Source organism: Propithecus coquereli, unplaced genomic scaffold (genome assembly GCF_000956105.1).
Source record: "Propithecus coquereli isolate 6110/MARCELLA unplaced genomic scaffold, Pcoq_1.0 Scaffold372, whole genome shotgun sequence".
NCBI classification, from domain to species: domain Eukaryota; kingdom Metazoa; phylum Chordata; class Mammalia; order Primates; family Indriidae; genus Propithecus; species Propithecus coquereli.
Window position 1 is genome coordinate 620782 of NW_012149419.1, and position 12053 is coordinate 632834.

The window sequence follows — 12053 nt, forward strand, 5'->3', positions numbered from 1 at the left end:
TTTCATTCCCAATAGTCTGACTTTGTATTCTTCCTGTTTTATAAGAAATCGAGACACTGAGGTTCATTGACATTCCCAGAGCCACTCTGCAAGTAGATGGCAGAGCCAGACTCTGACTTCAGAGACGGTTAGTCCCCCTAAATTATTTCTGTTGCACTACTGGTGATGATTGTTGAGTCTTTTGGTGTCTGCCATGCCTTTAAAGTCAGACTGACCATAGGAAGGCATGCATGTAACCAGTAAGGGCTACAGTGACGTGTACTGATTCATTGACCTGTCAGGAGTGCTGAGTCTTAAAGTACTCAGCACTGGCGTAGCTATTCACTCTCTCAGAAGCACTTTATGTGAATGTCCTAATTAGTACATACTCCTATAAATGTCACTGCACCCATTTTACAGATGAATAATGGGGAACATGGACAGAGTAGCATTGGTGGCAGAGTTGAAATTAAATTTGAGTTTCTAATTTCTAGGCCTGTCTTCAGACCTCTAGGCCACAGTTTCAGTCAGTGATTATTTAACGTAACCGCAATAGAGTATTTGATTAAAGTTATCAGGTGATATTTAAAGGTTTAATTCCAGGATAGGCAGTTTATCCTCATATAGTACCTCTATAATGATGATTTGTTAATAGCAAAGAGAAAGGCTTGCCTAAAAGCAACGAAGTGATGATAGCTATGGCACACTGATCAGTCCCCTACCCCCACCTCTAATTTTCAGGGAGTGGAATAGCCTCAGCAATCAGCCCATGGGCCTTTCTGCGCTGCTGGCACATGACTGAAGCTCCACTCTGCATCTGGGAAGATGTCCTGTTCCTCTGACTTCCCAGTAGGGAGAGAATTCCCTAGCCCCACTTGCTTTCTACACCAGACCCTGTCCCAATCCCATACTCCGTGGTGCTATAGGCAGAAATTCTGTGAGAGTAGCGTGGATCCAGATCTTGGTGACATTTTCTAGTGCCTTGCTGCCCACATGCCCCCTGCTTTTATTTAACACCTGCTTACTGAGTGTTTGCTGTAATCCTCAGTCCCCTGCCATGGGTGTCCTGAGAAGGAAGTGTCCTTATGGGTAGTAAGACATCATGGGTAATAGAGGATTCGAATAGTCTTTGAAGACTTGGCTGAGTTGGGAATAAATGGGCTTATCTGGAGCTGAAGGACTGTGTCTCAGAAAATTTGGAATAAGGATGGAAACATACATTGTAGCCTCATCATGAAGGGCCGTATAGACCTGCAGGTAGAATCTGGATGGCCACAAGGATCTACGGATGATGTGGAACAGAGGAAGGGTGGAACAAAAGTGGCATTTCCGGAAGCGTCCCCTGAAAGGGTGGGTGGAAAGTGCAGGTACTGTGGTTCCTCTTCTTGTAGCAGCTTCTTCGGTCTCCAGGGCCTGCCTCTGTCGTGTTGATGAGTAGCCAAGATGAGACATCGCTGCACGTGGGAGACCTGACTCACACTGCTGTCATGGACACCATTTCGTACTTTCAGAGTGGCCTTCAACCAGCCAGGTTTCTAACAAAAATCATAAATTTCACACTAGGCAAATCCTCATTTTCTACCATTCTGGGGATATGCAGAATTGTATTCTAAGAGTAAACCTCAGAAGGTTAGGAATAGTCCCAAGTGTTAGCCCCCCTTCCACCTTTTTAATAGTCCATTATGAATTTCTCATCTGTGGCTATTCAAATTATTTTATTTTCTCTCTTCTGCTTATGTCACTTATGAGGAATCATGCCCCTTTACTTAAAATTTTCCTACTCACTTTTTGCACCTTGCTGCTATACTTATTGCCCTATTCTTTCTGGAAGAGAAAGGCAGCGAAACATAGTTTCTCAAAGTGTGGTCCTGGGACCAACTGCATCAGAATCGCCTAGAGTGTGTAAATGCAGATTCCTGGACCGTACCCCAAAGCTGTTAAATCAATCCCTAGAGGTGGGAGCTGAGAATCTGCATCTTTAACAAGCTTCCCAGGAAATTCTTGGGTATATTAAAGTTTGATAGCCATTGGCATAATATTTTAGAACATAGACTTTGAAATTGCCCAGACCTGGGTTAGAATCCTGCCTTTGCCACTTAATAGCTATATCATCTTGGACAAGTTACTTGAGTTCTGCTTACCAGTTTTTTCATCTGTAAACTGAGAGACAGAATAAGGTAGCTGTTGAGAGGACAGACTCAGAGCTAGACTCCAGGGTTTGAGTCTCAGCTCCACCAGTTACTAGCTGTGTTATCTGAGGCAAGTAACCTTTCTGAGCTATAATTTCTTCATTTGTAAAACACAAATAATAACCTGCCTACTAGGTTGTTGTGAGACTTTTATGAGTTTGTATAAATAAGACGTTTAGAAAGAGGGAGGAGATTTCCCCCCAGGGCACATTTGACAGTGTCTGGAGATATTTTTGGTTGTTACAACCGGGAAGGAGGCGGTTGTTCCAATACCTAGTGGGTAGAGGGAAGAAATGCTGGTATTATCCTGCTATGTGGACAGCCCTCCACAACAAAGAATTATCTGGCAAAAATCTCAGTAGTGCCTCTTTTGAGAAACATAGCTTAGAACTGGCACATATAAGCATGATGTAAGTTTTGGCTACTATTATTATTTGCTATCATGGAAATAATAAACCTTACTTGGAGTGTTATTGTTAGAAAATAAATATCTAAGGATGGGGCTTAGCACTCAGTAAATGTAGAGGTAGTGGTGGTGGTGATTATTGTTAGGAAGCCAAATATCTGTAAACACAGTCATTCTATACTAGTGAGCTCCTATTTAAAGAAATTTTTTTTTGTGATGTAAATAATGACTTTTTTGGTTTATTCGTTCAGGACTTTTAAAAAGTAGAACACATCTGTAATCATTAGTACCCCAAATTTCAATAATAGCTATATACTTTTCAAAGTACTTTTACTTCTTCATCTTCCTCATCAGCATTTATTGTTGAGTCTCTATAATATGCCAGGCTTGCCTGACGGTCCGAGTGTGGTGGAGAGAACCTGGACACTAGAGTTAGACAGCACTGGTTCTGATCCCAACTCTACCCATGTCATTTTAGGCAATTGACTTAATTTCTTTCCATCTCAGTTTCCTCATTTATAAAATGAGAGTAATTGCATCTACCTCCTGAAGTGTTTTTGTCAATTAAGTGGAAAAGTGCCCAGCTTGTGCAGTGTTGAGCAGGAGTATGTTCTGAATACTTCTAGGGCCCATTCCCGCCCTGCGTCCATGTCAGCGAGCCTGCACCGTTTTTGGAGAGCTAAGTGTACACAGTCATGTCTCAGCATCTCCCTGCTCTGACTCACCGGGCAGAGGGAGGTAAGAGGACGGTGGAGAAAGGTGAACTGCCTTGCTTCTCCAGTGCTTCTGGGCATGCAGAAAAAGTGCAGGACCCCAGAGAGGCCATTTTATATTTTGGGGGGAATAGTCCCCTCGAGGAGGGCTACGGGTATTTTCTTCTAATATCTTGCCTTTTCAGGACACGTACATCAGTCTCTCACCCCATTCTTTAGAAGTGAACCAAGACCCAAATGGTGTTGCTGAGGAGCTGCTTCTGATTCTGTGTTATTGAGAATGGCAACCATATTTTCTTGTTCTTTCCAAAATTAATTTATCTTTTCTATTAATTTGCACAGATACTATTCTGACTTTGTATTTCATAGGATTTTCAAACTGTAATTTTCTTAGTGTTATGAAGGTGACGGTGATTTACAGAGGCCTGTGTTTTTATCTGCTTTGCTGTCTTGCAATCTGGTGCCTTGAAGACGCTTTTAATTTGCCATTCATGTCTGTTTAAAAAGAGAAACTGTGCAATGTCAGAAAATTAGATTCTATTCAAGACCTTGCACGTGGCTGCCAGTCTTCTCCATCCCAGGACCTGGCCACTCCATTCACACCAGTAAGAGGTACCTTTGTTTGACCAGACTCTGTTAGACATATTAGTAGGAACTCATCAGATCTCAGTTAAAGGTTAATCTCAGTCCAGGATAAGAAGGTTGACGTTTTCAGTTAGACTACAGAAGGCTTAGTGGAAAATTGGAGACACTAGATAGTGATCAGTGGACATAACACTTTTCCACCTGAGAATGTCAATGATTGGAAAGTGTAGCAAAATCAAGTTGATGACCTGGAAACTAAGATAGGATTAAGAAATGTCACATTGGTAGGGGGTCGTAGAGGTAGAGAGACAAAAAGAAACAGTCTTTTATTTTTTCCCCCTTCCAATATCTTGCGAAGGTGTGGGATTTGATAATTTTGAACTCTCCTTATGTGCTGACATAGATTGCATTTCTGCAAAGGTCCGTCACCCCAAGCAATCCCAGAAATATGCAGGTCTGGAAAACAGTACCAAAATCACGAAATTTTGTTTCTAATGTGCCTTGGTCTGATTTTTAGGGGTAAAAGGAGATTTTAAAAATCACACGTTTGTTTATTGGCTGTCTTGGGCAGCTAGTGACAGATGTGCCTGCCGAAGAGAGTTGGCAGATCAGAATACCATTTGCCCCAAGTGGCGGGTGGTCTCTACAGAAGTCTGATTTCATGTACTATCCCGTCTGAAGCTGAATGAACGTGAAGATAGAGTTGAACTGAAATTGTGGAAATACTTGGATACATAAAGGCCTTTAATCTGTTTCAATGTGGAATTTGATTTACCTTTTTAAAAAATACATTCCCACATTTTACAGAATTTTTATAAAAATCTGTCTTGAACAAATTTTCCAGGAAAAAATAAAAAAGATTATTTCATTTGATGGTGTAATGATTAATCCTACCACCTGGGTAAGCCAAGTGAGCTTCCCATAGGAGATTGCTTCTGCAGCTTTGAATTATGTATGAATATTGCAGACTGTTGAGATATAATCTTCCAAGGGATTCATTTACATAACAGACAAATCTGTAACAATGTTACTATTTCCTCTGAACACTTTACATTCATTCTCCATGTTGAGAAAATGAGTTGTCTTTGTGGAGGTTATGGCATGGTTTCTTAAATGTCAGGTCAGACCATAAATCTGACCAAATCTCAGTTAAAAACTGGCCATTAATGAAAAGTTGGTTGACAAGTTTAAAGCACAAATGTGTGTTGTCCTTCGATTATGAAAGCAGAAAGAATGCTGAGGGTTGAGGACAAAGAGTAGGCTAACTTAGGGTCTGACCCAACCTGAAGATGAGGAACCTAGATATCAACACCATAGTTATTATAGACTTTCCACATTACAAGTCTAGGGATTGTTTCAACATGAATTTAAATAGGAGAAATACAAAAGCTATAACTTCCTCTTTGGCGTAGGCCATCTATCACTTCATAGTTCTATTTTATAGTAATGAATATCAAATTCATTGAATAACCTGAAAAAAAAAATGTCTAAAAACCCTGGTCATTGTTTGTGATTTCAAGACGTGCTGACATATAGCGTATAAGAAATTCTCACGTATTTCTTTTAATTTTCATTTTAAATAATTTCTTACCATCTGTCTCATGGGTGAAATGGAGGAAATTTAAATCTTCATTTTCTCCATTAACTTCCTCCTGATGCTGTCATCATGTTCCTTCAGAAGATCAAAGTAGTATAGGGAAACAGAACCCAGGTTCCGATTCCCATTTTAGTGTTTTCTCCATTACATGAAACATTTCCCAGTGAAATGGTGGTGAAACTCTTTGTTAGGAGATAAAGCCTGTATTTGTAAAATGTCATTTTAATATTTGAGAGGGTTTTCTGATTTTATGTCTAAATATGAAATAAGTCAATACTCAAAAATTAAATTCCCTTACTAAATTAATATGCCTAATGGTAAATGAATCATAAGCTTTTCCTTTCTTCTTTCTTCCTGAATGATTTGCCTGTGTTGTTTATACATAGTGACCGAGTCAGCCTTCTCTGATGCTTTTCTCAATTCTTTATTCTTTAGTCCTAGCATGTTACCATATCTAAGCGTGAACTCTCAGAACCTCTCTCTTTTCCCCTCTTTTACCATTTTAGTCATACAAAGAGCTGTTCTTCTCTGAAGCATTAAAACATGATATATCATTAATGCATTTTTAAAATTCTTAGTCCTTTTAGAGACTGCTGTCACTATAAATGCAGATTAAATATTTTAGTATCCATTTGCAAACACATGTGATTTTACTTTTATCAACTGTATTTGCATAGTTCTTTATAGTTGACAATTATTGTAATTGGTGATTTAATGTACCAGTGTACTTATTTAAAATGTACTTATGCAAACGGATCTCAATCTGGAATATAGGCTGTGCTGCCTTAGTCCTCAAGGAGTTAATAAAACTAGCTTTCACTTTGCTTAGCTCCCCAAAGGTAATCTGGCACATTTCCCAGACCAAACCCCTAAGGTAAAGGTCAAGATGCAGTGGGTGATATTAAGGTGCATAATTCAAGCCTCTTCTCATGGTTTGCCCAACTTGTAGCTCTCCAGAACTCATCTGTGGTTTGTCAGAGTTTCAGAACATAATTAACAGACTCAAGAAGGCCCTGTGAAAATTTCCTTTAATGGGGAATTGTGTTAGTGAGTACAGTGGGTGAGTCTTTAATATTTCTTGCTTTTTAGCATCCATGTTTTTTTGCAAAGCCCTTCGGAGTACAGAGCTGTGTTACATGTATGTACGTGGAACAGGCCCATAGAATTCCCCATAGGTTAATAACAGCAGCTCTTTCTGTGGTTTGCATAGTAGCTGAGTTTTGTTGTAATTAGTCCATTGCCGGGGAGGAAAACAGACAAGTGAGGGTGAAATCATGACTTCTGAACCCTTTACCACCCTTTTGGACAAATAGGAAGGAGGGCTTTATTTTAGTAATAGCCAGGAGATCGGGGAAAGAAAGGAAAAGGCAAGAGTAGGGTTGCAGGAATTTGGAGCCCAGAAACAGCTTTTTAGAACATCTCTAAAGCTGACTTTAGAATAAGAAATGTCTGGAGCATTAACATTTTTTTCTCTCAAGAAGGGGATGATATTTAAAATCACTTTATATTTATTGCTTTGAAATTAGAAATGGTTTATATTAACTTTTTCCCAGAAAAGAACATTTTCTCTCTCCTAAATCTTGTTGATAGCTACTCAGTGATAATACAATCTGTAACGGACATTAAGTGGTACTGAAAGTGTCTTGGAAGTGTCAGTTTGCTTTGTCTTTGCTAATGCATGGAGGTAGAGCCCTCTTGCTACCTTGATTTTATGATGCTGCATGTTCTGAGAAACCAGCTTTGTATGGAGTCCCTCTTTTAAGTTGATGACCAAGGGCAGCCCATAGAGAAGAGCAGTGTACTTTACTGTATGAGGCCTCCTTTACATAGACTACCCTCTTGACTGACAGGGTGGTGCCTTCCCACCTCACCACTGTCCCCAAGAGCCAGATCCCCTAACAGAACTTCCAGTTCATTGCTCACTCCCAGTAGAGAGAGACTTCTGGCTCTGACAGCTTTGAAAGAATATTTTTGAAGTTGTGTATCCAGCAGACATCAAGGCTTATTTTTCTGTCCAAGCACAGGCACAATTTCCATAATGAAAGATTGATAAGAAGGTACTCCTTCTTCTTTAGATCTGCTCTCTTAAGTCCACAGGTAATATATGTTCTGATGACACACGATCAAACAAAGTACCTCTTTTAAAGAAACTTGTAAATGTGACCATGACTCACTGCGAATTGGAAATCCAGAAGTAACATGTAATAGTATATGTTTCCTTTCCTTCTTTCTTTTTTTCATAATGAAACCAGGAAGAAGAACCGAAGAGTTGTGTGATAGTCTAGGAACACTTTTCCGTAGACCTAGAAATCTTTAAAGATGCCGGTTTTGAATTTATTTCATTAACCAGCCCACTGAGATTTTCTAACTAGGCCAGTTTTCTCCACCAGCATTAATAAGTTTTCCATCCCTTTGTGCTTTATGGCAACAGAGTGGCACAGTTCAAGTAGGTTGGGGAGTAGAGAAGATGGGCAGAGGTAGTTATAAGCAAATAAGCAGGCAACAGTAGAACAAGATTGATCGTACATTGGTATGTGGCCAGCAGGATGCTTCAGGCTCATTTTAACACAAGAGATTAACTAGAAAGTAGAACTTTCTTTTCCATTTGCCTTCCCTGCTGCATGCACACAGGCAAAGGTTGATGCTTCTGTTCTCCTGGCAACAGGACCTTCCAGGCCTCAGTTTACCTATTAAAATAGTTGTTTAACTTCCTTGTTTAGATAATCTAATCTCAACTTCATTTCTGATCCTTTACTGAATACTTTAGTGTGTACTGAATACTACATACTAAGTAAATACTATATAGTAAAGTATTTGGTATTTACTATAGTATTAGAGTGCTATAACATAGTATAGTAAATGTGCTAAATACTTTACTGAATACTTTAGTGTATACTGAATACTACATACTAAGTAAATACTATATAGTAAAGTATTTGGTATTTACTATAGTATTAGAGTACTATAACATAGTATAGTAAATGTGCTAAATACTAAATACTTTAGTGTATTTGTCTTTAATCAGGTAGGCATTCAGCTCCCTCTACCACCACCATCACTACCTAAAAAAATTGTTCCACTCCTTGCCTGTTATTTTTATGCTTCCTCTCAGCCTACCACACCTCCTTTACCAAATTGGATTCCCAATATGTATGAGTCAAGGTAAATAGAAGCATGAACCTAGAGGAAGTACTGCCTTGTGTTTAGACAAGTATGTTGGGGCTTATGACCCATTGCTGTGCCTAGAGGACCAGTTATTTACATTTATGGCAAGTGTATTCCTTCCATAAATCTAAATTTTAGCAGAACCTTTGAATGCCAGTGTGACAAGTGGTCTGATTTGTTTCAGTCACGTGACCCATGAAGTGACAGAGGATTTTTCTCCTCGGGATCCAAAAAGTGTTGTGAAGCAAGATGGCGGGGGCTGCCCTTCGGCCACACCAGCATTGCCCCTGCCCGAACTGGAAAGGGAAGAGGAAAAAGAAGACGACATTTCAGATCCTCTGGACCTAAACCCCTGTAGTGCAACATACAGCAACTTAGGTAAGTGCAAATGTCAAATAAATAGTATTTAAACTTGCCTTTTTATGTACTAGCCAAATGTCCTATTTTCCTGGAGAGATGGTTCTTATTGCTCCATGAAACAAAAGTTTAGCCATTGGAGTTATACATTTTTTTTTTTTGAGGCTGGGTCTTGCTCTGTTGCTGGGGCTACAGTACAGTGGCCTCATCATAGCTCACTACAGCCTCAAACTCCTAGGCTCACGTGAGCCTCCTGCCTCAGCCTCCAGAGTAGTTGGGACTACAGGCATGCATCACCACACCCAGCTAATTTTTAAATTTTTTTGTAGAGAATGTTGCTCAGGCTGGTCTCAGACTCCTGGGCGCAAGCGATCCTCCCACCTTGGCTTTCCAAAGTGCTAGAATTACAGGCATTGGCCACTGTGCCCAGCCTGGAGTTATAAATTTTAACTCACTAAGAAAAAAGTTCTGGTATTTACTAGGCATGTATTAAACACCTGCTACCATGAGCCCTTGCCATGTCCTAAGGGTGCTGACATTGTCCCTTGAAGGACTTACCTGGGGGCGAAAAGATGAACTCGTTAATGATTTCAGTGTAATATGATAAATGCAGTGATAGAAAAATACATGGAGTATTTTTGATATTACACAGGGGAGGGTGTCAAAAGATGCATTCCTGGAGATAATTCCTGAACTGATTTATCTGGTTGACAGAGGGAAGAAAGACTATTCATATCAGAGGCAACAACATGAGCAAAACTGTGGCGATGCAAAAGCTTGGTACATGTGGGTACCATAAGCCTTTAGCATTGCCAGACTGTGAAGTGGAGAGTTAGCCAGTATCATGTATTTCAGGCTAAAACCTTGGACTTTTGGCTATTTGTGATAGTGAACCATCAAACGGTTTTAAGCAGAGGAATAATATGATCAGATTTGTGTTTTAGACCATCCACTCCACAGGCTGCCATGTGAGGATGGATTATTTGATGGCAGGAAATCTGGTAGCTGGAATACCATTGCAGGACCACATGAAGGATGAGAAGGGGGCCTCAACTAAGATAGTGGAAGCGGGGAGAGTGGACAGATTCGATAGATATTTAAGAGGTAAAATACACAAGGTTGGATCATGTGAAGAATTATAACGTATCCCAGATTTCTGACTTGGATGAAACAGACTTGAGGAAGTACGATCCCTGTCTTCGAAGGTATTTAGGCGGAGTTGACAGGCCAGATCTCAGAGACGCTGTGAAGGAGAGTGCTGCGCTGCAGTGCGAGTTGAGCTAAATTCCCTGCCAGTGCAAGATTCTTCGATTCTCTTATCTTCACTCTTCTTTCTTGACCGCTCAGTGACTTTTGATCTGTCTTGCTCCCTGGAGTGTCACAGGGTTTCCTTCCTTCTGAAAAGCAAAGCCTGGGGCAGGATAAGGATTTCTCAGTGCTCTTCTCCCATGAAGTCAGGAGAGGAGGGGTGAGTAGCATGGACTACTACACGCAGAGCACGAGCAAGAGTCTTACGAACTGCTGACCAATTCTTAGACCCTGTTTGGAAACCAGTGGCGTCCGTCACTGAAGCATTGTTCTACCTAGTACCTCAACTCCTTTCTTCTTTGTCTTTTTCCTCCATCAGGTTATTGTAAGGAAAAATCATGCTAAGATCAGTTAGTGTACAAGGGAATAAAAGGCGTCCTTAAGGAGGCCAAAAGGTTGCGTTAACACTGTAGGAGAAATACTTTAGTATCTCCTTTCAGAAAACTCAATCATTAACAACCCACATGCAGTTGAAAATATATTCTGTAAGGAAAAAGACTTCCGTTTAAAGTTCCAGAAGCCTTATATGATTTGGGAGTAGGGGAAGCATGCTACACTTTACCCAAGCAACTATCCTGGATACCATTTTCCAGTTGGAATAGTTTTCATAGTCAAATAGTTTATTGGACTTTTTCCATTCTTTTATATTTTATGAGGCATATTAGAAGATGAAAAATTTAGTTTACTTACTATATTCCTTAAGATAGCATAATATATCAGGAATTACAATCTAGACATTCTTACTACACCAAAATTTCTTTCATTATGTCCTCAGTAAAATATATAATAATTTTTACTAATTGTATAGTATCTGATGGCATCTCTGCTTTAAAAATCCCATTAGCCAACATTAGAGTTAATTCTTTTATCTCATTGTCTTCTCTGTTACAAAGATTGGTAGGAAAAATAAAGCATTGCCTCCTGCATGAATATCCTAAGTGCTTTACATATGTTATTAATAGCTCATTTGATCCTCACAACCACCTTAGGAATTATTAGCCCCATTTTTATGGAAATAAAAATTTCCATAAAGGAAATGAGAAAACTGAGGCAGAGTGCCTTGCCCAAAGTTACAGAGCCAGTAAGAGTTGAACCAAGATTGGAACCCAGGTGGTCTTAGCCACTACACTCTAATGCTCTTAATCACTAAATTGTTATAAAATACTGAAAGGCTGCTACTGTCTCCCTTCTTTTTTAAGTCATCTACTTTCAGACACAAAATTTAAGACTTTTAAAAAAATTATGGTTACTTAGTGTGTAAAAATGCCAGTATGGACGCCCTATCAGAAAGATAGCTTTTTTCCTACCTATTGCTCTACATTCAAAAGTATGTGATGCCCATAAAATGCTAGCCGCTTTTCCTTAAGTGCTTAAGTAATCACGTGCTTGACTCTGTAGGATATGATACATGGTTAATTGTTTTTTTTTGGAAAGGTAATAGATAGGGTTGACTCCATGAGTTCTAAGCTGAGGGTTTTTTGTTTTGTTTTAATTTTGCAGTTTTTTTGTTGTTGTTGTTTTTCCTAATGGAACAAGTATTTTCAGTGGCATTTGGAGTTTTTCCTTTTCTAATACTTTCAACAAATCATTTGCATGCAGTTTTAAACTACAGTTTGAGTAATTTTTTATGATTTAAAGCCTCGGTAACTTTAAAAAAAATGATGTTTAAAAAGTGAAAAGCAAGGCCAGGCACAGTGGCTCACACCTGTAATCCTAGCACTCTGGGAGGCCGAGGCGGGCGGATTGTTTGAGCT

At 39.5% G+C, this 12053-nt stretch overlaps 1 protein-coding gene across 1 annotated transcript in view; it reads left to right on the forward strand.

Moving 5' to 3' along the window:
* The first annotated feature begins 1212 nt into the window (after positions 1 to 1212).
* LOC105816443 (pseudopodium-enriched atypical kinase 1-like) overlaps positions 1213 to 12053 on the forward strand; it is a 41170-nt gene continuing 30329 nt past the window's right edge. The window contains exons 1-2 of the mRNA XM_012651859.1: positions 1213 to 1346; positions 8819 to 9012. Coding sequence (XP_012507313.1) covers positions 1213 to 1346; positions 8819 to 9012 — 328 coding nt within the window. The remainder of the gene's footprint in view (positions 1347 to 8818; positions 9013 to 12053) is intronic.